General features: G+C 38.3%; 1 protein-coding gene across 2 annotated transcripts in view; it reads left to right on the top strand.

The window, feature by feature from the left end:
* Positions 1 to 14,129: 14,129 nt before the first annotated feature.
* Positions 14,130 to 25,840, top strand: part of CIB4 (calcium and integrin binding family member 4) — an 87,023-nt gene continuing 75,312 nt past the window's right edge. For both annotated transcript variants that reach the window (XM_074297315.1, XM_074297314.1), the window contains exons 1-3: positions 14,130 to 14,271; positions 14,971 to 15,005; positions 23,785 to 23,881. In XM_074297315.1, coding sequence (XP_074153416.1) covers positions 14,218 to 14,271; positions 14,971 to 15,005; positions 23,785 to 23,881 — 186 coding nt within the window. In that variant the 5' untranslated portion in view covers positions 14,130 to 14,217. The remainder of the gene's footprint in view (positions 14,272 to 14,970; positions 15,006 to 23,784; positions 23,882 to 25,840) is intronic.

Genomic DNA, 25,840 nt, shown 5'->3' with positions numbered 1-25,840 from the left:
CTGACATTTCATCTCTTCTTACCATGCCTTTGCAGAGACTGTACCTCATGCCTGAAATATACTATATCTCCTTTTCTCTTTCTCTTAGAAATCTCTACCTTCTTTCAAAGTTCAATGTACCATCTCCTAGTTGGATCTTATCTGATCTTTCCAAAGGTTAGTACTTCTATCCTTAAATTATAATGTATTTACTTTGTGCATATTTTGTATGGACATATCTGTGTATAGTTTGCTTCTCCAAATAGAATGTAAGCACCTTGAGGGCAAGGACTTTTTTTTTTGTCTCCCTAATGCCTTGTATAGTGTTTAGCACATAGTAAGTGCTTAATAAACTAAGAATAGATAATGGTTGATACATTTGGGAAAAAAGGTAGTAACTTAACAATGAAGATGTTAAAGATCTCAGAAACCAACAAAACTTAGACAGCAAACTTTTAATCTCCTTGTCAAATGGAAAAAAATTATTAGTCAAAGGAAATGATGAGGGGGCAGCTAGGTGGCGCAGTGGATAGAGCACCAGCCTTGAATTCAGAAGAACCCAAAGGAAATGATGGTTTATAATAAAAAGTCATTTGTAAAACATTCTAGAGAATGATGGCAGAATATCACTGTGAAAAGTGGAAAAGTAAAAATAAATCCAGAGAAAACTTGGCATGAGACATGCCCCCACCTCCATCACATAATCTCAAGAATTTTCAGAGATGAAACTGATAGGAAGACAATAAAGAGATGGAAAATCAAATTGATGTGTCAGCATTTCTATAATGCTCTACTTTCATCATCCATGACAAGAGAACCTTAATATTTAGAGCTTAACCCTTCAGTCCTCAATGAACAAGAAAATCACAATAGCACTTAAGAATATGAAGTCAGGAAGAGCACTGTACAAATACACCCTGAGAAAATTTATGTAGAAGGTAATAGTCTTAAAAAGATTGAGGATTTGTTTTACAAGATATATTATGGGGAAAGAGAGGAAAATACAAAGATAAAGGAAAAATGATAGATTATGGTAACCCCAAGTAGTGATTGAGGGAGTATAAGAAATTGCTGACTCATATGCCTGTTTTTTCTTCTTTATAAAATATGAGAATGGTCTATATGCATATGGCAAGTATCCTTGATGAAAATATGAGAAGGGAACAGGTAAGCTTTTGCAAGCCATCTCCCATAGAAGACCATGTATTTATATTTATATAATTGCCAGAAAGGTTTACAGAATGCAAGATTTCATTGTATTTATCATTTGTTGATCAAAAAAAAATGCATTTGAGAGAGCGGCAATTACAATACAGAATGAATAATATTGCAGAGGACAAGCAATTCACCAGAGTATCCAAGGAGAGAGCCAGAAATAAAATTTGTGGCCTAAGATGTCTATATATAAATGTACAATTATGGATAATAAGCAAAAGATTCTAATGCAAGGGAGCGAATTTAACCACATAGTAATTGCCGAGACTCGTCCTGACTAAGAGAAAACTATGAAAGGGTATTCCTCTGTAGCAGGGAGAGTAGTTAAGCTCTTCTTCTATCATCCTACCTGCCTAGCCAGTGGCTGAATGTCTATCCATATGGCTAACCACAAAGCCTAGGCTGAAAGAGCCAAAGAATATGTGAGTGGCTGAGGAATGGATAGGAGAGGAATGACCAAGCTAGGATTGTGGAATTTTTTAAAAAGAACAACAACAACAAAAACCAAGCAAGAAAAGATAGAAAAATGAGCACAAGAAGAGTCTTTTCTCATGCCTTGAATCCAATGTACAATACTATTAGTGATAAGCGAGCATCAAGGAATAATAATAAGAGAAATATACAAGAAATATACAGAAATTAAGTTGTTTCCGAAGACATGATTATAAATTATAAAAAGTAAATAAGAGACAATCTGGGTCCCGAGTCTCCCTAAAGTGACTAGACATTGATCTTAAAGGATATTTGACTGAAAATGGAACAGCTTTGAGGGAACCCTACTCAACATCAATTTCTAGCAAATTTCTATTATTGAAGAACCTGTAAGCATTTAGATAGGGAAAAAGAAATTATTAAGAGCCAGCATAGCTTTCTCAAGTACAGAATATGCCAGGTTAATTTTTTGACGTGTTTAGGTCACTGGAATGCTATAGATATAGCATACCCATAGCAAACCTCACAGTTTTTTATATTATTTTGTGGATAAGATAAATTAGAGGAGTTAAGTGATAGTGTAGTTAAGTTTTAACTTGACTCTACCTCAATTTCCTCATTTATAAAATGAGATGGAAAAGGAAAGGAAGGCTTTCAAACTTGTTAAATGACTGGACCAATGTCAAATTGGAGGGAGGATTTGATAAGGAATTGTCCTTGGATCTGTGCTATTTGATAATCTTATCAATAATTGGAATAAAAGCCTCCATGGCATTATTAGCAAATCTGCGAATGACAAAGCATTGAAGGAAAGCCAATTCATTGAATGACTGTTGGGATCTTCCCAAAAATTCCTGAAGGATAAAATTGTGAGTTTTATGAATCTTATAAAACATGTAAAACATAAAAACGAGTCTAATAAAGCAAAATATAATGGTAGATAAAGTTTCACTTGGGTTCAAAAGTCAACTTCATGAGTATGAGATGGAGAGATATGGCTAGGCTAGAAAAAATATAAGTGAAATACATCTGGGGGTTTTGGTGGACTTATAGGTCCAATATTAGTCAACTGTGTAACACAGAAACCTTAAAGCAGAATGCAGGATAATCTGAGGTATAGGATCTCTAACAAGGGAGATGCACTCTGGTCAGACCATATGAAGAATATTACATTCAGTTCTTGGGGCTAGAGACAATAGGAAGAATACGAAGAAAAGATACTGACAAATTATAACATGTCAAGAGATGAGTTACCTGGGCAATGAGGGGAATGGCAACTTGGCCATATGAGAATTGGTAGTGAGAAAAGAAGAATCAAGGGGTGTATAGTAGCTGTCTTCAAGCATCTGAAGAACTGTATAAGAGTTTTGGTATGGTTAGCCCAATAGAGCAGAACTAGAATGTTGAAAGGGGTAAAAGAGATAAGAAAAATCCATCCTAACAATTTGTTCAAGCATTTTTCAGTTATGCTCAACTCTTTGTGATCTCACTTGGGGGTTTCTTAGGCAAAGGTACTTAAGTGGCTTATCATTTCCTTCTCCAGCTCATTTTATAGATAATGAAATTAAGACAGAGTTAAGTGATTTGTCTAGGTCACATAGTTAGTAAGCATCGGAGGTCACATTTGAATTCAGATCCTCCTGACTCTAGCTCTAACTCTTAGCTGCTCCAAACAAACAATTAAATCTATCTTAAAGTGGAATGAGCTGCCTTAAGAGGAAGTGAATTCTCCCCCATGATGTTTTACTTCTTTCTGTCTATCTATCTATCTATCTATTTATCTATCTATCTATCTATCTATCTATCTATCTATCTATCTATGTCTATTCACTCATTTATTGTATGTATGTATTTTCATGAAGTTTTTAATTAAAGATTTTTATTTTCCAAACATATGCATAGATAATTTTTAGCATTCATCTTTGCAAAACCTTGTGTTCCAATTTTTTTTTCTCTTCCCCCCACCCCCTCCTTTAGCTGGCAAGTAATCAAATATGTTAAACATTTCATAAGGTTTTTTAAACAAAGTGTTTCAGTAGGAATTCATGTTCAAGTAAGGCTTAGACAAAATCATGTCTGAGGTCCCTTTCAATTCTGAAATTCTGTGAATTTCTGTTCTTTTTAAACTGTCTATTTGACTTAGGGAGAAAGAGTTTGTCTTGCTGCTATTGACATTTTTAAAATTCAAAATGTCTTCTAATTCTTCTTTTCATAGGACTGGTGGCTTCCAAGGAGAAGCTTCTAGGATTTGCCCAACCCTGCAAGTCTATGATATGGAGGACACCAAAATATAGAACTAGACCCATTAGAGAAGGATGCCATAATCAGTGTAATATCTATGGATCAAGCTCGATAGGAGACAGAAGAAGCAGACATCAGTGTGGACTAGAGTTGTAAAGGAAGTCCTTTGATTCAGCCTCCTCTATATTAATTTCCCTACTGGCATCTAATTTCTGTTATGTTGAATTATTTACTTTTGCTTCAGCATGGAAGCTCCAGGGCTTTGGTATTATGGAAGGAGCACTGGACTTGAAATGAGAAAACCTTGTCCTACCTCCTCCCTAATTAGCTGGGTGACTTTGGACAAATCTTTAACATCTATGGAACTCAGTTCACCTATTTGTATGATGAAGCAGTTAGATGATCTCTAGCTGATCTTACATAAGCATGAACTTTTTTCAGAAGATCTTTAATAAGAAAACCCAAGATGAAACTTGGAAAGACTCATACCAATTGATAACAGAATGAAGTAAGCAAGAACCAGGAGAAAAATTTCTCCAATAACAATGCTGTAAAGATAAAACCACTTTGAGAGAGATAAGAATTCTGATTGCTGCATTGACCAGCCATGATTCCTGAAGATCAGTGAGGATAACAGTTATTTACCATCTGATAAAAACATAAAGGATTCTGGATGCAGGAGACATACATTTTGGGACATGGCCAGTATAAGATTTTGTTTTTTCATCTGTATATATTTGCTATTAGAATTTTGCTTTTATTTTTTCTGAGGGGGATGGAAAGAGAGAGAGAGAGAGAGAGAGAGAGAGAGAGAGAGAGAGAGAGAGAGAGAGAGAGAGAGAAAGAGAAAGAGAGAGAGACAGAGAGAGAGAAAGAGAAACAGAGAGAGACGGAGATTAAGAGAAAAAGAGAGAGAGAGAGAGAGAGAGAGAGAGAGAGAGAGAGAGAGAGAGAGAGAGAGAGAGAGAGAGAGAGAAGAGTAGTTTCTAGGAGTTCTGTTTCACTTCAAAAACAAGAAGGAACTTTATAACAAATACAACTGTCCCCAAATGGAGCAAGCTGCCTCACAGCATAATGAGCTCCTTATCACTAAAAGTGTTCCGACAGAGTCGGGATCACTAATCATCCAGGATGTTGTGGAAGGTATTCTCGCTCTGGGTGGGAGGTTGTACTTGACAGCCACTAATTAAGCTCCCTTCTAACACTAAGATTGTGTTCTATCCTCATTCCTTCTTGTTCTTGAATTTCTGATTCCTTATCCCATAGAGGGCAAAGCTGATGACTGGAAGAGTTCAGAGGGACTTCAAGATCTTTCCATGCCTTTTCTGTGTGTTTACTATCATCTCCCTCACTAGATTAGGACCACGGTCATAAGGTGGTATGGACTCCACATTTGACATGCTGTGTACCCTCTTTAAAGGGGGTTAGATGAGGGAAGGGGGATGAGGGAAGGACCTGGGAAGGTAAACAACTTTTTCATTAGTTATATCTGAAAAAGGATATCTCATTTTCATGTTGATGTATCACCTGTACGTTAGAAGCTGGGCAACATGCTTCATCATGTTTGTCTAGAAACATAATTCGTTAACCATTGAGCTGATCAGTGTTTCCCAGTTGGGTCTTATTGTGACCAACAGGTTGTCTGTTCCCCAACCACAGCCTTCCCCCCTGCCAGCTACAACCTTGTCCTGGTCTGCCCCCTCTCCATCATCTTCTATGTCTGTATTTTTGCTATTCGAGTTTTGCTGCTGCTAGAAGCTTCTAGGCAAGAAGTTTCCCCCAGTCTGTGACATGAGAATGGGGAAGTCAGTCAGATCTGCCTGAGAAGGATCCCTACCTTCCCTATTAAACAGCTAAGTAGTCAATTATTTCCTTGTTATCCTGTATATAACTTGCTTTATGTATATTTGTTTGCATGTCACTTTACCCTTTAGATTGCAAGCTCTTTCAGAGCAGTTTTTGTATCTCCAGTTCAATTTAGCATAGTGCCTGGCACATAGTAGGGGCTTTACAAATTTTTTTGATTGATTGATAATCTCCAAGATGATTCAGTCACAACTTTAGAACTCCTGACCTTCCCAGCATCTTGGATCCAGGAGCCTCTAGGAAGAGAGATTGATTATTATGCTTGAGATTCTGTGACATTCTTGGTTATATGGCTTCCCTGGCCTTTCTTAGACCCACTAAAGGGTTAGTCTCTATGGCAGGGTAGGTTCTGGGCCCAATGTGAGAGGATTTCTCATGGAATTGTCTTAGTAACACCTTTTTCTTATTGTCTGTGCTTCTTAATCTTTTGAGTATCTCTAATTAAGCCACATGACTTCCCCTTCATGCCTTTCCTTATACACTCCAAAAAAAGGACATATTCCTTTCACCCTTGACTGGCTTATCTAATTCTTCTGCAATGCCTTTTTATATACCTAGAAACAGATTCTGATATCAAGGGACCTTAAATAGTCCCTGTTAGTCTTAAGAAGTCTATGTTCTTAGAAGAATTTAAGCTAGTACAAAAAAATAGAAAACCAAAGAAGGCTGTTTCTACTGTCTACACAGAAGTTATATTCCCTAACTAGTCTTAGTTTATAATTGGGGAAAGAATAGGAGAGGGAAACACACACACGTACACAAAGGCAAAAACACACAGAGATAGGGAGAGAGAGGGAGAGAGAGAGAGAGAATCTGAGAGATTGAAAAGGGGTTATAATAGCTAACATTTATGAAGCACTTACTATATTCTAGATACTTTACATTTGTTATATCTTTTGATTCTTGTAACAATCCTGGGAGATAGGTGCTATTAATATCCTAATTTTATAAATGACAAAACTAAAGCAAAATAGGTTGAAATTTGGATCATATAGTTATTAAATGTCAGAAGCCATATTTGAATTCAGGTCCTTCTGACTCCAGCCCCAGTGCTCTTTCCACTGTGCTACCTAGTCTCCCCACAAGAAGGAAATGAGGATGGAACACAGTCTTAGACTTAGCAAGGAGCTTAATTAGAGGCTGTCAAGTTCAACCTCCCACCCAGTGCATGAATATCGTCTACAATATCCTTGATGATTAGTGATCCAGCTTCTGTTGGAACACTTTTAAATACGGGAAGCTCATTATACTGTGAGGCAGCTTGCTCCATTTTTGAACAGTTGTATTTGTTATAAAGTTCCTCCTTGTTTTTGAGGTGAAATAGAAGTCTCAGTAACAGATAAGGAGACAGAGACAAACAAGAATACAATGGTAGATACAGGGACAGTGACAGAAAGCAAGAGACAGGGATGCTAACAGACAGAAATAGGGATGGGGATTAAGAAAGAAAGAGACAGACAGAGAGACAGAGACAGAGAGGCAGAGACAGAGACAAGAGAGGCATGCAGGACAGAGTTGGGGAAAGAAGACAAGAAAGGGAGAGAGAGAGAGAGAGAGAGAGAGAGAGAGAGAGAGAGAGAGAGAGAGAGAGAGAGAGAGAGAGAGAGAGAGAGAGAGAGAGAGAGAGGAGGAAGAGAAGGAGAGGGGGAGAGACAGAAAGAGAGCTTATAGTATTTTCACTTACTGCTGGAGGCATCCCAGGGCTGCCCTGGAATATAAATGAAACCACTCCATCATCTTAACCTGCCTCTAATGATTCCATCTATAATTAAAGAGGGACTTTGTGGATGGCCAGCAGGAGGGAAAGAAGGAAGTATTTTGATTAGATGGGTCATCTTCATTGAGAAGAAACAACACAGAAGAAAGAGAACTAGTTCTGGAATCAGGAAACCTTGGTTCCAGTTCCGGCTTTAACACTTCCTAGCTGAGTGACCTTGTCGAGTCACAACCTTTCTGAATACCTGTTTTCCAATCTGTAAAATGATAGAAATAATATTTGTGCCACTCACTTCTCAGGGTTATGGAGGACAAGAGAGACTAAGCCAGAGAGAAGGGAAGGGATGCCCATCATGCTTTCCTTTTAACGCAGGAATGGTATGAGGTAGTCTACATTAGGAACATCTGTTTTGAATTCACTCTTCCTATTTTTTCTGTCAGCCATTTCCCCCAAATGCCCACTGGGACACATTTCTCCCCTTGTTGTTGCCTTTTTCCCTCCTTTGCTCCTTCCTTATCCTTCCCTCTCTTTTCTTGCTCAATGAGAGTAATATTTATAGGTTAAACAGCAGCCTTTTTGTTAATCACATTCCCATTTTCTAGGACAATTTCTCAGCTGTTCTGCCTGCCTGCTTTACACAAACCGACCTCTCCTCCCTCCCCAGGTGTCGCTTCATCCCCAGGAGATGATTTGAACAACTTGGGCCCCACAAATTTGGGAGGCACTGCCGCAGGCCATTCTGGCTTTGGCAGAGCTGTGCCTGACCTTAGGAGGAAGCACAGCCTCCCAAGACACTGTTGGAATGGAGCTCAGCCCCTCCATTGACTAGCCCCCTTTAATGTGGGACATGGATACTGCAAGGGAAATCCTGAGACTGTTTTAAAAAGGGAATTATTTTTATGAATAGCATTCCCTTTATATTATACATAATTATAATTATGTATATAATATAATGCATATTATATCATACATAAAGAGAATTATTTATAAAGAGTACACAACTCACTTTCCTGGAAGATATCTCGGTTGTTGCTTTCAGCTATATCACTGCCCCCAGATCACTTCCTTTTGGCTATTCTGATTTTGACTTAGGTTTTTGACTAAATTTCTGCTAGTTTTGCTTGTCAGCCAACCTTAGTTTCTACTTTTAAATTGTTCTTTCTTGGTATGCCCAACTTCATGAGAAGTTGCTGCCCCACCTTGATACATTCCAGTTTTGCCTTTGGCATTGATCCCCAGTTCACCTAAGCAAACTCTGTCCAAGCCCTTACTAATTGTCTAAAACATCTGGGCCTAGTCTTGCAACTAGATCAATAACCCAATCCAATAATCAATTAGTAATTATTTATTAAGCGCTTATTGTGTGTTAGGCACTTTTTTAAGTGCTCAGGATACAGAGACAAAACAAATAATAACTAGGTAATATATACCAAAAAATATAGGTAAACACTATAAGTCAGTAGATGCTACAAATAAACAGTTACTCACATGATAATTTGAGGAGAGAATGAAAACTCTAAGAATTAAGGGGCTCAAGACAGTCTTTCTGTAATAAGTGGCTCACAAGCTAAACCTTAAAGGAAGCAAAGAATCCTAAGAATCAGAGTGAGAAGGGATATTGTCTTTGCAAAGGCACAGGGAGGGGAGACAGAATATTGAATTCAGGGAATTGCAAATGGGTCAGATTGGCCAGAAAATGGGATATAGGAAGGGGGAAGAAAGCTGCAAAGATAGATTGAAGCAGACTATGAAGGGCTTGAAATGCCAAGCTGAATAGTTTATATCTTATCTTCAAGGCAATAGGGAATCACTGAAGGTCTTTGAGGGAGGAAATAGCACAATTAAAATGTGCTTTCAGATAATTCTTTGGGTAGCTGTTTGGAGAATGGATTGAAACCTATGAATGTGATCACATCTGTCATTAGTCAAGCCCTGGCTGCCTCCTGCACATCTAGCCCCCTAAATTAGCTATTCCACCAACAAGACAAGCACCATATTTGGCTAATTCTCTAGGCAGTCTTGCATTTACATATCAGAAATGTGAACCTTAGAGATTTATCTTTTCCATCTGGGGCTGCCACAAACTCCACCCTTGAATGCCCACCAGTATGGGTTAGTGAAAATAGGGCTAGATTTGATGGCCAAAGACCTGGGTTTAAATCCTAATTCTGCTGTTACCTGTGTGACTTTGGTCTTCTCGTTTCTCACCTAGCCTTAAGCACTGAATGGGTGTTGCTTCAATCAAATTGAGACCTGTTAAAGACCTTAGAGTAAAAAGGCCCAGGTCTCCCACTGCATCCAGGACAATCTCCAGTTATCCTGATCTATATCTTGCCTCTGGGGCCAGATGCCTCTGGAGGGGAAAGTGAGGCTGGTGACTTTGCACAACCTCTCTCACCTAAGTCGCATCTCCTCCCTGATGCCATGGTCTTCCTTGAGAACAAAGGAGAAACAATGAGTAGCCTAAGTTTCTGTATAAAACAAGGGAGTTGGACAGGATTGTCACTAAAATCCCTTCTAGTTCAAAATCCTATATGGGTGTCAGATTCAACTGCAGAGAAATGCTGGTAAATATTTAATAGCCAGATCCTCATGCACTAACTACTTTTCCTTTTTTTGCATTATTGAGATTTTCTCCATCACTTTATTTTTTATTTTGGATAGTATTTTGTTTTTCCAAATCCATGTAAAGAGAGTTTTCAACATTCATTTTCATAAGACTTTGTGGTGCAAATTTTTCTCCCTCCTTATTTTACCTCTCCCCTCCAGCACAGCAAGCAATCTGATATTGTTTAAATATATCCAATCAATCCAGACAATCAATAAAACAAGCAAAACCCTGATTTATAACTTTTGCCTCTTCCCAAGGTGCAAATGCTAACCCTGAAAATTTAACAAGTGGCTCTCAACAATAACTTCAATTTACCTTTAGCCCATTCTTGTTTCTCTGCCTCTTAGCTACTAGCCCTGACATAGTATTTAGCCTTAACATGAGTATTTAGATACAAGTTCTTTAAGATCTCATCCTGGTTGGAAGTCAGAAGGTTCTAGTAACTTTAATTGTGTTTAGAGATTGAAGGGAAGAAATCAGAACAGAGTCTAGAATCTTATGATCCAGGTTTCTACCTTAGACAAGTGGTCCCAAGAAGGACTCTACATGAGACAGTGTAGTGGAAGAAACCATGGAAACCACGGATTGCAACCCTGCCTTGCCACTGTGTGTCTCTCACCAAGCAATTTCAGCTTTATGGGCTTTTGTGCCCTCTACTATAGGAAGAAAAGTTGACTATGGTTCCTTTCATTTTTGACATTCTCTTATTCTATTTTCTTTTTCTTTTTTGTGGCTGTAATTATTACCATTCTTTTATTAGAACTGAACAAAATTTTAAAACAGCCATTCATGATCAAAGTTCTCCAGTAGATGAAACCAATTTAAATAGAGTTGTTATGGTACATGTAAAAAAAGAAAAGAAATATTGGGGTGACATCTCTTTCTGATAAAAATAAGATAGAAGATGGTATTTTTTGGTTATTCTATTTTTCTAATTAATTTTCTAATTTTGATATCATTCTACCACAGAAATCAGGTTCAGAGAACAACAGGTCAATGACAGTTATGTCTGGTTGGGATCTTGTATTAAATTTTTCTCTTCTCAGGGGGTGCCCATTCTAGAGACTAAATAGAGGGAGTGGACATGCATGAAAAAAAGGCATTCAAACTAAGCCTTGAAAGATGGGTAGGATTTGGACAAACAACATTAAATGATTTGCATAGGTCATACAACTAATACACGTCTGAGGCTGGATTTGAACTCAGGTTTTTATGTCTCCAGGCTAGGTACTCTCTTCACTTCACCCTCTAACTGCCCCTTTTGTGGTGGGATTGGGAACTTAAGTGATTTACTTGTGGCCACACAACTAGCATGTGTCAGAGGCAAGACTTGAGCTCGTGCTTTTTTGACACTAAGAAATGCTAATTCTTACATCACAGATGGGATGAGATGAGTTATTGACAGTTCGGTGACCAGAATGAAGGTGTCCTGCTTCTCCACCAAGGCTATTGCAGAGTTCTTTTCTCTCCAGATTTTTAGAATCCTCCCCCTTTCTAAACAGAGGACTTCCATGTTTACTGAGAAAATCAAATGTTCCTTTTTCTGTCTCCATCCATTCACATAATCTGTATTCCTTAACTAGGATGTATTCCTTTCTCATCTCTACTGTTCATAATCCTCTTCTTTTAAAGCTCATCTTATCTGCCCATCCCCCAGCCTATAGTTTCAAGGATTTTCTCCCTCTTCAAATTCTTGGTTTTGTAGTTATTATATTTAATCTGTGCCCATGTCATATACCCCTCAGCAGAATATAAGATTCTAGAGGACTTATTGCATTTTGTCTTCTTGATCTATCCCTAGAATCTAGCACGATGTCTTGTATATATGCAGTTGTCAGTTTAGGGAACTTCTGGTGTGGGAACTCCCTTCAAAAACACATGTGGTCATCTAAGGTCCAAGGGAGTTGCTTGAAGAACGTAAAGGTACATAAAAAAGTAACTTGTCACAGTCACACTGATAGTAAGTATAGAAGTGAGATTTAATTTCCCATTTTTTCCCATTTAAAAAAACATTATTTATTTAAAGTTTTGAGTTCCAAATTCTGTCTTTACCTTCTTGCCTCACCTTTACTCTCCCTAAAATGGTAAGCAATCAGATATAGATTATACATGTGCAATTATGTAAAATATCACATATTAGTAATTTCATACAAGAAGATTCAAATTAAAAAAAAGTGAAAAATAATATGCTTCTGCCTTTATTCAGTTAATATCATTTCTTTCTCTGGAGGCAATTGTAACGTGCTATTGTCTCCAGAAGCTGCCGATCGCTCTCTGGGAGGAGATCTGCTGTGTCAACTCAAATCTCTCGGACAGATTCTTCTTCCTGTAGAGAACCGTTGTCTCCAGACAGTTGCCGTTAACTCTGGTCCAGAGAAGTGATTTCCCTCTTTTATCCTCCCAGAGAATGGGCGAGGGATAACGCAAGGGCTTCTGGGAAAAATTACTTCAACCAATGAACTTGCTCCTCCTAAGCATGCAAGCTCTTCCCCAGTAAAGGCCCAAACTAGAGAATTGTCAAGTACCGACTTAGCACTTAGTAAGAACCTAATATCTCATTATCTCATTAGCACTTAGTAAGAACCTAACAGGCAATTAGTATGCTTCATCATTAGTCCTTTGGAATATCCAAGATATTATATTGCAGAGAATAGCTAAGTTATTCACAGTTCTTCACTGAATAATATCACTGTTACTGTTTACAGTGTTCTACTGGTTCTGTTCACTTCACTATGCATCAGTTCATGTAAGTCTTTCCTAATTTCCCTGAAATCATCCTGCTTGTCATTTCTTGTGCTACTAATGATCCACTATAACCATATATCACAGCTTGTTTAACCATTCCCTACTTGATGAGCATTCTTTTGATTTCCAGTTCTTAGCCACCACTATTTTTGTTTTTGTACAAATGGGTTCTTTCCCCTTGATTTTTTGTCTTTGAGATATAGACTTAGCAGGAGTATTGCTGGATCAGAATGTATGCACAGTTTTATAGTCTTTTGGGCATAGTTTCAAATTGTCCTCTAGAACGGTTGGATCAGTTCATAACTCCACTAACAAGGCATTAATGTCCCAGTTTTGCCACATCCCTCCTTTTTAAAAAAAATCATATTAGCCACTCTGATAAGTGTGAAGTGATACAAATGTGGAATTTTAAATCAGTTCTTTTTTACTCCTAGCTCACCTACCACAGACTGACTCTACTGTCAGTATCTGGTAGGAGTTTAGTATTTATCAAAAGGAATTATAATTTCTGCTAAATAGCATATATCTCATATCTCTCCTACTATACTTTACATTCCTTGAAGTCAGAGGTAGAACCTTTTATCTTATTCATTGCATCTGGTCCATCTATGTGGGCTTTGAGCTGTTGAGTGCTAAATGAAGTCACAGGGCCTGGAGTGCTAAGACTTCAGATTTTGGGGGATTATCAGTCCATTTAGATTTGTACTAAATACTGATATTTCCACATACACACTGGTGGCTATATGAGTTGCAAAACCTGAAGACTTTAATTTTCAATTTTAAGGGGAAAAAAAGGTAGAAGTCTTTCTCTAAGTATCTAGTGATATACTCTGTACCTCTAGGAATTCAAGAAATGAATGGATATGTTACTCTGGGACTTTTCCCAGAATGCAAATGGGACAACAGGACACAAAATGGGTCAAAATTGTATCTCATGAGAGGTATATGTCAAGAGAGATAATATAGCAATACTGAAATGGTATGTAATACCTCATAGAGCTGTAAATAGATTGATAATATCCATTTGGCAGAAATGTGTTGGGTTCAAGTTCAGCCTCAAGGTAGGAAGATGTACTGGGTGATCCCTGAAAAGCCCTTTTGATTTCAGGATTATGGCTCTAAGATGTAAACAGATGGTTCCTTTCAAGATTTAGGGAAAGCCCACTAGCACCAAGTCTGCTGAGCATAAGGGCCTAAAAAACTTGGGAACCAAAAAAATCTGATCTCCTTCACTCTTGGCCCTTTATTCTTCATGCCAGATAGAATAGGCAGGAAGTGGAATGGAGTGTCACCATGGTAACCAGGCCAATCAGTGACCATACACTGGAGAGCTGGAGAGAGAAGGTTCCCACTAGGACGTGGGGTGCTACAGTACTAACTTCAGGCAGAAAGAAAAGCCACAAGAGATAGCATGGGTCAGTGTATAACGCACCCCATGACCTGGGAGGAATTGGAGGAATATCAGGTGGGTAGGGCTGGTAATGCTGTCCCCTGGACCACCTCCAGCCATATGCCCAAAGTTCTAAAGAAATGCTAGTGAAGGAAAGATAAGCCTTGCTCAAGCTTCTGATGCTTCATGATGATTTTAGACCAGTGATTCTCAAAATATAGCCTGGAGAATATCTAAGACCCTTTCAGGGGGCTTGCAAAAAAAAAAACCAAAACAATAACTATTTTCATAATAATACTAAGACATTTTAATTTCTAATACAGTAACTACTATTAGATATATCTTACATAAAAGTCCTTTGGAGGGTTATCAATAATTATTAAGAATGAAAAATGATTCTAGGACCAAAAAGTTTTAGAACAATTCATCTAGAATAGATCAGTCCCTTCAGTCTCACCCCTCCCCTTTCCCATCCCTTCACTTGTTGCTTAAGGCTCTCACAGTCTTAACCTGATCCCTATATCTAATCCTTGATTTTGTCCCATGTCATATTTGAATCCTGGTACTCTCTTTAAAAAGAACCTGTCCCATTCCTAAATGATTCTGTGAGAAAAGAAGCTGAGGATTACAACTGTTCCCTGCCTACAACATTATGTGACTTAGGCCCAATTGATATTTTTGTTCTCCCTTTAAAAAACTGGGAATCTGGGTCTCCCCTCCATGTTTCCTAGAATCCTATGACTCTGAGATTGATGGCTCTGTGATTAATTGCAGGCGCTGACTTTTCTGACCAGGAATGAGATCTTATGGTAAGTGGATTCCTCATCCATTCTCAGAGCAGATGTTCACTTTGGGAGGATGCTCACAGCCTTTAGTTCTGTTTAGAATGACTTTGGCCCAATTGCCCCCATGGCCACCTGCTCTCTTTTCAGGTTATTGACTAAGGTCAGTATCAGAAGTCAATAAACATTTGCTAGGGACACAAAGAAAGGCAAAAGATATTACCTTCCGTCAAGTAGTTCACAATCTAAAGGGGGAAATGACACATAAAAAGAAACTGAAAAATAGTGGGGAAGGAGGTAATAACCTGGCAAGGGGACATGATGAAGACCTGAATCCTGGAAGGGAAATACTCTGAGGATATATGAATTACAACAGTGGATTTCATCTTATAGAATAATGAGTTTCTGGAGATAATGAAATACAGAAGAGTTGTTTACTTTTCTGATTAATCCTTTCTCAGGTTTCCTGCTTGGGGGCTGATTTTCTTGTTGCCGGTCAGCCTGATTCTCACAGCTTTCCTGCCTTTGACCACCTATGTGGTTTGCCCATTGCCAGATACTTGACCCTGTTATCTGGCTACTCACCCAAGGTTACTCACCTGGCTCTAGATTTCTAAGATTTGATTCCCAGTTTCTCTCCTGGATCTGATACTCATCTTTCTCTTTCAATAGATTAATTGTAGAATTGATTCTGCAGCTGTCACAGACCTCCCCATATGCTAATTGCTACTCTGTTTCCCTGAGCTGAACCAGACTGACCATTGTCATGCCTGACCCAGCTTGGTCCATGGTTTCCATGAGGTCTATGTCAGGGAAGTCTAACTTAAACAGAAACAAAACCACTAAAAAAAAAAAAAAACCCAAACCATGTAAGGATTCATTGGCTTAGAAAACAATATATTAACATTATCTTTGTTCTGTTGTAAATATTTCCCAAATACTTTTTATTCTGGTTCTGCTGTTCTTGCTGCCTGGCCATTTGTTTGAAACCTCTGGTTTATACAATCTCCAGGTTGCTGGTATGGGTTAAGAGGCACTAAGATGTCCATCCATGGTGACAACAGTTTGTATTAGTTAATAAGCAGCCAAGTAGATGAGTAGAGTAATGAAATAATATTTAAGTTTATGCTATGAGAGTTCATAGAACTAGGTGGTGCAGTGGATAGAGCATTAGGAATGGAGTCAGGAAGATCTGAGTTTAAATCTAGCTTCAGACACTTACTAGCTGTGTGACCCTGGGCATGGCATTTAATTCTGTTAGCCTCAGTTTTCTCATCTGTAAAATGAGCAGGAGAAGGAAATGGCAAACCGCTCCAGTAACTTTGCTAAAAAAAAAAAAAAGCCCTCTAAGTGAGATCACAGAGAGTCAGACGTGACTGAAAAATGGAATAAGCAGAAATAAAAAGGATCTTGGAAGTAACCTTATTCAACCATCATAGTGGAGAAAACTGAAGGCCAGCTAAGTGACTTGACCTAAAATCATAGAACAAGTTAGTGTCAGAGATGGGCTCTAATCCAGGTCTCCTAACTCTCTGTTCATATATATATTTCTATCATATCTCAAGATAAAGTGTATCAGCCAATCTATGGCCTGGGGTCAGAGGAGTCAATTCAGCAAAATCCCCGGGGGGGACAATCATGGCTGAAGTCATCCTGACAGCTGCCTCTAGGTACCTGAAGCCTAAACTGAAGCATCTTAGACTTTTCTGATTGGCTAACTTCCATGGATTGAAAGGGCTCTTTGTTGTCCATGTACTTTGGAAAGGACATTTCCAAGTAGGGAGGCTAGAGGATATCCAAATACCGTTGAGACTTAGTTCATGGACCTCCAGGTTCCTCCTTATCACTACTATTACCATCTAAAGCATAGAGTGTGGCATTATAGAGAATGCTAGACTTAAAATAAGGATGACCTGGGTTCAAAACTTACTCCTACTACTTCCTAGCTATGAGAGTCAGGGATCTCACTCAGCCCCTCTGGGCTCATTTGTAAAATGAGTGGGTTGCATTAGGCACTCTCCAAGGTCCTTTCCATCTTTAAATCTATGATTCTATGATCAGAGAGACTCCTGGGTACCTCAGCCTTCCTGCCTTCAATTCAAATGAATTCAATTCAACACAACAAATATCTCTTAAACATACTATGCACAGGTTCTGTGCTAAAGCTCGGAATACAAGAAAGAGAAGAGAAGAGGCAACAGAAGAGAAGAGAGAAGAGAATAGAATAGAGGAGAGAAGAGAAGAGAGGAGAAAAGAAGAAAAGAGAGAACAGAGAGGAGAGAAGAGGAGAAAAGAGAGGAGGAGGAGAGAAGAGAGAAGAGGAAAGAAGAGAGGAGAGAAGAGGAAAGAAGAGAGGAGAGAAGAGAAGAAAAAAAAAAGAAAAGAAAAGAAAGAAAGAATCCTTGCCTCAGGGAGATTACATTTTTTTTGAATGCTTATTCCGTTTCCCCAGCCCAGAAAATGATTGTTCATTTTATCTCCATGCATTTGTCCACAGAGACTTTCTGCCTTTTAGAATTCTTTTCTTTCTTCAAGGTCCAGCTTAGGTATTTCCTATTATATGGAGCCTTCCTTGAATCCCTCAGCTGAAAGCTATCTTTTCATCTAAAAATTTTACATCTCTCTCCCTCTCTCCTTCTCTCTCCCCCCTTCCCTCCCTCTCTCTGTTTCTCTCTCTTCCTCCCTTCCTCTCTCCCTGTTTCTTTCTTTGTTTCTCTGTGTATGTACACACACACACACACACACACACACACACACACACACACACACACATCTGTGTACAAATCACATCCTCCCCCTTTCCCCTTATCCCCCCACCTCTATGCTGTCCTGGTAACTAATAGCTAACATTAAGGTGTGTAGAGCACTTTGGCTATATGATGTCATTTTCTCCCTCAGCGAACACTATTCCACGGCATTTAATACCCAACATGCCACCTTACACTTAACAATAAATAAACACATTTTCAGAGAAAAGTCTTATCCCTGTTCTTAATGGTATTCCAGAAAACTGCCCATGGTATGTGTCAGTGAGTCAGGATTCGAACCTGTCTTCCCGACTCTAACCATAGACTCTTTATCCATTTCATTATTCATGCTTCTGTAACTATATTTATCACAAGAACAAAAAAAGATCTTAGAATACTTATGCGGTGGCCCCGGACTGGGAGCTGGAAACTAAGGACACGTTTAGGGTTTGAGCATACCAAAGGAGATGAGAGGGAAGGAAGGCTGCAGAGAGAAGCTTAGGCACTCTTGGTTATGGCCTGATTCCCCCTGTCTGAGAGCAAGAGGTGGAGGAAAGCTGCCGTCTGTGGCTGCTTGATTGATAATCAGCCTGGCTGGGTGAGCTTTTAAATCGTTGGGACTTTGGAGTCCATTAGTAATGACTACAGTCCTACATTTAGAATCCATTGATCCATATTTGGACACACAGGAGAATGTCTTATGGCAGGGAGTGATGCGTACATCGGGTCCAAGAGGCATTTCACTATCAATCCTCAAACATAAGGGCCTTCTTGGCCATTTGGGAAATCACACTGTTTGTGTCAGGGTCCCATGACATACTAGGACTCTGGAGGTCTTGTTAAAAAGGCAGCATAGTGCTGAACAAAGAGCTCGTATTTGGAATGAAAGGAACTTGCATTCTTATTTGGACTTTGAAATTTACTTAGCTACATGACTTTAGACAAGTCATTTAGCCTCAGTTTTCTTCATCTGTAAAATGAGGAATCTGGGATAGATGAACACTAAAGTATTTGGAAGATTCTTTTTCTTTCCTTCATCACTTATTTATTTTTAATATTCATTAAAAATTTTTTGAGTTCCATATTCTCTCTCTGCTCCCCTCATTGAGAAGATAAGAAATATGATCTCATTATACATGTGAAATCATGCAAATATATATTTCTATATTATCCATGTAGCCAAAAAAGAAGTAAGGAAATCTGAACTCAAAGTTATTAGTTCTTTTTGAAGGTGAACAGCATTTTTTATCATAAATCCTTTGGAGTTTTCTTGAATCATTGTATTGGAGTGTCTAAGTCTTTCACAGCTGATCATCATTACAATATTGCTGTCACTATGTACAATGGACTTTAAATTCTGTTTACTTCATTTTGTATCAGGTTGTATAAATCTTTCTGGCTTTTTCTGTATCCAACCCTACTTTGTCATTTCTTATAATATGATAGTATTCCATCACAAAAATCTATCACAACATGTTCAGTCAATTGTTATACATTCCATTAATTTCCAAAGTTTTATCATACTTGCCAGATTTAAAATTATGATCTCTAAGGACAGGATACCAAGGATCTTTGATGAAATTATGACAATCATCATTACCCAAACTCTAAGGTATTTTCTGTCCTTAAGACCTCAGGAAGCTTTCAAAACAAACTAGTGCTTGAGAAATTTCCAGTGATAAACAGGGAAACACAAATGCAGACATGCAAAGGAACAACCCAAGAACCCCAGACTCTCTGGAACTAGCAACTCAGTCTGCTCAAGGAGGTGAAAAATATGGCTCTCCTGCTCTCTCCTTTTAATACTATTAGTTCTGAAGTCACAAAATAAAGTTGATTTTAGCAATTTCAGGCTATAGATTTGGGGCCTCCCTGATTTTGGCTTCAGAGAGATCAAATGGCCTTAATGAGCCCATTAGCAAGTATCATCTTCTTGTTTTCCTAGCTAAACTCTATGGCTTCTATGGCTGCTTTTGTCCTGGAGAAGGCTTTAGGACAGGATTTGAGAGGTTTGATATCCATCAACTTGGCTCCAAGCTAGGAGGAGAGGAAGCTTATGGAAAAAGTGGTTGCTGATGTTTTATATCCCTTCCCTTAATTGAATTGCACAAGAACTCAAATGTAGCAAATAGAAAATCTGGGACTCAGGTCCAGGTTTCTTAATGCCTAGGCCATCATCTCATTATACACCCTGCAAAAATATGAAACGGTTTTAGATTTTTTTTGAGGAGAGATGTAGCTAGTTTGGAGATATCCTGTGGGATGGCAACAGCAAAGAATAAGCATTTATTAGGCACCTATGTGCTATGCATTTTACAAAAATAATTTCATTTGACCTTTACAGTGGTCTTGGGAGGTAGGTGACATTTTTACCTTTTGACACTTTATACCGTTATACCGTTTGAGGAAAGTGAGGCAGACATGTTCACAAGTTAAGTAATTCAGCCAGGGTCACGCAGTTAATAAATGCTTGAGGCTGGATTCGAATTCAGGCTTTTCCTGACTCTAGGATCAACCTTCTAATCACTTGATTACTTAGCTGCCTCCTAGTTCCAAGAATCTAGAGACATAGAATTGAAGTTTGAGAGAGAAATACCTTATAAAGTAGAAAAAGTATGAAACTAGGAGTTTGGAGACTTACTTTAGCCGTTCTGTTGTGTGATCTTGGGTCCATCCCTTAACCTCAATGAATTTATTTCTCTTCAAAATGAGAATGCTATTTCAGTGAGAATGCTATTTCAGTTTTTGTGAGGAAAATCGTATTGTGAACTAGATAAATTCTATTTAAATAATTATCATACATTGCTTTGTATTTCATTGTTCTGATCTTTAAAAAAATATTGTTTTTCCTGGTTATACATGTACATTAATTTCTTAACATAGATTTTTTTATAAATCATATTGGGAGTAAAAAATCAGAATAAAAGGGAAAAAAAACCACAAGAGAAAAAAAAACAAGAAAAAGAGGGGGGGAAAGGGAATACAGCATGTGTTGATTTACATTCAGTCTCCATAGTTATCTCTGGATGCATTTGGTATTTTTCATCCAAAGTTTATTGGGATTGTTTTGGATCACAGGACCACTGAGAAAAACCAAGTCTTTCATAATTGGTCATTGCACAATCTGGCTGTTACTGTGTATAATGTATTCCTCGTTCTTCTTGTTTCACTCAGCATCAGTTCATGTAAATTTCCCCAGACCTTTCTAAAATCATCTCGTTCAGCATTTTTAATGAACAATAATATTCCATTATTTTCATATACCATAACTTATTCAGCCATTACCTAATTGATGGGCATCTACTAATTTTTTAGTTCTTTGCCATCACAAAAAGAGCTGCTACAAACATTTTTGCACATGTGGGTCCTTTTTCCTCCTTTATGATTTCCTTAGTATACAGACCCACTAGAGACACTGTTGGATCAAAGGATATGCATAATTTTGTAGTTCTTTGGGCATAGTTTCAAATTGTTCTCCAGAACAGGTGGATTCTTCTGATCTTTTCTAATGACATTCAGATAGAAAAAGTCTTGGAGCAAATTTCTTTTCTGTTATTATTCCTTTATATATTAAGTTTAGTAGAATACCAATGATTGGCAACATTTAGTGAGAGCGAGATGCTAAACATCTTCCCAGCTTCTGATTGTTGGTCATATATAACAATCAATTCATTACCCCTCTTCATCCCCACCCTCTCAACTAAAACAGTTTGCTTTCACTTTGGAAACCACTGGTCTGCATGGTCACTAGAAGTTCAACACAATAAAGATTGCATGTTGCATCAAACATGGAATAAATATCGACATGCCATTAATATAAAAATGATTAAAAAAAGTTGTTTCAAGGGAGCTGAGAGAAACTCTACCTTCTCTAAGAAAGTAGAATGGAGGAGCAGATAAGATCTATAATTACTGCCTCAATAACTTTTGGCTTCATAGTCCCACACAAATTACTAGCAAAGTATTTTATCAGCTTCTCAGAAATAACTCTGACTCAACTTTTTTTAATAGAAGACCTCACATATTTACAACTAAAAGATGCCAGTGATCTGTCAAACGCTGGGCCAATTATTTGTTCATATACTTTATATAAAGCATTCACAACTCATGTCAGTAGAAATATATATAAATACTTACAAGAAAACAATATACTGACTGAGAAGTAAGGATATGTCAAAAAATTCCAGGATTTCAAAAATCAACTTATTAATTTGGCGAATTGAAAAAGCCTCAATGTGTTGCCACATTTATATAGTTTTTGTTAACAAATGCAAAACCTTTGGTTCAATTCAGTATCCATGGCTTATTTGTATACTGTTATTTGTTGTTGTGGTTCAGCCATTCAGTTGTGTCCAACTCATGAATCATAGCAATGCCAGGTCTTTCTGTCACTATCTCTGAAGTCTGTTCAAGCTCATGCTCCTTCCTTCCATGACATTATCTATTCATCTCATCCTGTGCCACTCCTTTTTCATTTTGTCTTCAATCTTCCCCAACATCAAGGTATTTTCCAATAACACCAGTCTTACCATCGTGTGGCCAAAGTATTTAAGCTTCATCTTCAGTACTTGACTGTCCAGTGAATAATCTAAGTTAATTAATTTATTTATTGTATCTCCTTGCTATCCAACAAATTCTCAAGTCTTCCCCACCATCACAATTTGAAATCATCAATTCTGTGGTGCTCAGCTTTTCTTATAGCCCAATTTTCATAGCCATACATTGCTATTGGGGAAAAAAACATAGCTTTGACTTATATGGATATTTGTTATTTTTATTTTTTACTATGCTATCCACATTTGCCATAGCTTTCCTTCCAAGGAGCATATACTTATGAGCTGAGTAACTCTGTACAGGTCACTTAACCCTGTTTGCCTCATTTTCCTCATCTGTAAAATGAGCTGGAAATGGCAAACTACTCCAGTATCTCTGCCAAGAAAATCCCAAATGGGGTCATAAAGCATCAGACACAACTGAAAAACGACTGAGCAACAAAAAAGGAATTGTTACTTATAAAGCTTTCCTGCTTAGAATTTTTCCCTGATCCCAACATGATGATGAATATATAAAAAGCATTTGGAAAACAACCTGCTGATCAATTAACTGATCTTAGTTTGTGGGGTATAAATCTTTCCCAAGGAGTTCCTAAATTACACTCAATGTAATTTTTCTTTTCAACAGCCTTTAGTGATGTTTCATTACTTGCAAGATAAAAGCCTCAAACTTAAGGCCCTGAACAAGTCTTCTATTTTTCCAGCCTGAATTCATATTTGTCTTTTTTGAATTCTGCATACCAGCTAAATAGCCTACTACTCTCCAAACTCAACTCTCTATCACCTTCCTTAAGCTTTTATGTATGGTATGCTTTATTTCCTCATTGTCACCTCCTAGAATCCTTGTCTTCCTTCAAGACTCATCTAAGGTAACTCATCTATGAAGATTTCCTGGATTTCCTAAGACAGTGTTTTCTGTCTCCATTTTTTTCTTATATTATATATATATATATATATATATATATAATATATAATATATATATAAAATCTATGTATGTATGTATGTATGTATCTATCATCTATATCTTTCTTCCAGTCTTTACCTTGACCCCACAATGGAATGTAAGCTCCTTGAGGGCAAGATCTAGTTTATTTTTCTTTCTCTGTCTATCTTTATCTCTCTTTCTCTGTTAGTCTCTCTGTTTCACTCTGTCTCTCCATCTCCATCTCTGTGTGCTTCCCTTCCTCCTTCCCTCCCCATTCCTCTCTCCCTTCCTCTCTCTCAAAATCTAATCTCAGAACATTGCACATAGCATGTATTTATTAAATGTTTGTTGAATTGAATTTACTGATGGGTTTTAGACAGAAGTAAGCTTCTGAGGGCCTGGGAACATGAGAGAAATCTTTCTATACCTCAGTGAAAGATAATCTGATCTTGCAGTCGAGTGATGAAGAGAGAGAGAGAGATTTTCTGGCACTTGGCTTAAGATTCCAGGTGTTAAACTTAAAGAGTGGATGGGGAGAGAGGACCTTTAGTAACTCTTCCTTCTGTTTCTTTTCTTTTAGCATTCATGACACCTTCTGCAAGCTGTGTCCCAGGGGCAAGTACTACAAGGAGGCCACTCTGACGATGGATCAAATCAGCTCCTTGCCAGCCTTGCGGGTGAGTTGGAGGACCCTGGGTTAGGTCCCTCTGATCTGCTTGGAGAAGAGCAGAGTCCCAAACAGCTCTAGAGATGACAAAACTCTGTTGGGGCAGACAAGTGGCTGCATTAACAGGGTCAGATTCTGCACAGTTAAAAGAACAAAATCCTATGTTATGCTTCTTCTTGCCTCTGAATTCAGGGAGAATTTGTTCTTTTGATGAGCATTTGTTGAGAGCTTACTATGTGTACAGCATTGTCCTAAGAGCTGGGAATACAAACATAGGTTCTACCCAAACCCTGTTGTCAAGGAGTTTACTATGTTTCATTTTAGACCAGAGAGACCTATGATTTCAAGAGTTTTGGGGAACTTCTAATGTACAAAGTTCCTCACCAATACAGAGTGACAACTCATCTGAAACTTATAGTTTTAGAAGTTGTCTATGGACTTAGAAAGGTTAAGTGCCTTGTCCTTGGTTCACACAGCTTGTATATATTCATGGTAGGATTTGAAAGGAAGAAGCATTTAGTTTGGAGTTGTAGCATGTGAATTTGAATTCTGACTCTACCACTTGAGATGTGTGTGGCCCTGAGAAAATTCCAGGGCTTCAGTTTCTTTACTTCTAAAAGGAAAGAGTTAGATTAGATGACCTCTAAATTTCCTTCTAACTCTGGTCTGTGATCCTATATTTAAATAATAAGCTAAGTTTCTTAGGGTCAGGAGCTGGTTGTAGTATAGGTGTTATAGGAGCCACCCACTAGTGGCTGTTGGGGATCTAATTCTGACCAGCAGAATAAATCCCTTCAAGTGAGAGACAACATAAGGAAACTGAGAGGCAATTGCATTTTCTGACCTCTCTCCTCTTCCTTTCAATTTATTTCATTCCCAATTCACAAGCAACATCTGCCTCAGTAAAGGCTGATTTGCAATTCTTTCAGGAGTGTTATGATTCATAGCTGTGGGGGCTTTTGGAGAATCGACCTGCCCCTTCACACTTAGATGTGGTCCTTAACAATTCCACATTTTTTGTTTTACGGAAACACGATTATTTTTCCCCCAACAGTATGGTCAGTAAATTTGTGCAGCAGCTGTAATCTGAGTCCCCATGCTAAGGAATGTGAACAGCACTATCAAAGTCTTTTCAGTCCTATTCCTCTGGAAGATTGCAGGGTGAGATGTTATAGCAGGTGTTGGACCTTGTGAGATGTCATGGAGAGAAATTTTCTGACAAAAAGAGAAGCAGGATTGTAGTCAGAGTAAGTGTTTTTCATAAATTCCCCATCAATCTCCTACTTCAGCCCTTTGCTGTGTTGGCCCATTTTAATTACTCCGACTGAAAAAGTCTTACTGGGTCTCTTCTCCCTTTCCTTCCCTGAGGGTTACCAAAGGAACTCTCCTGGGAGGATCCTACTCACAAATAGCTCTCCAGTTCTGCTACTTCTTTGTTTCTTGTGTCCCACATTGGGCGCCATTTGTTATGGGAACCATCTGCTAGTGGCTGGGGATCTAATTCTGACCTTCATGTGAGAGGATGATAACGATACAAGGAGGCTGAGAGGCAGTTGCATTCTTTGGACTCTCACCTCTTCCCTCTTGCCTCTGATTTATTTCATTCCCCAACCACAAGCAACACCTGCTGATTTGGAATTCCTTCAAGTGTTACGATTTACAGTTGTGGAGGCTTTTGGAGAATCAACTTGCCCCTTCACACTTAGGCATGGTCCTTAACAGCTAGGCACATGGGAGCTCCATGGTACGGTGGATAAAGCACTAGCCCTGGACTCAGGAGGACATGAGTTCAAATCCTGCCTCAAATACTTATAAGCTGTGTAACCCTGGACAAGTAACTTAATCCTGTTTATCTTAGTTTCCTCCTCTATAAAATCAGTTGGAGAAGGAAATGATTAATTACTCCAATATCTTTGCCAAGAAAATCCCACATGGGGCCATTAAGAATTGGACACCACTGAAAAGAACA

The sequence above is a fragment of the Sminthopsis crassicaudata genome, chromosome 3 (genome assembly GCF_048593235.1).
Source record: "Sminthopsis crassicaudata isolate SCR6 chromosome 3, ASM4859323v1, whole genome shotgun sequence".
NCBI lineage: Eukaryota > Metazoa > Chordata > Mammalia > Dasyuromorphia > Dasyuridae > Sminthopsis > Sminthopsis crassicaudata.
This window is presented reverse-complemented; position numbering and strand designations above follow the sequence as displayed.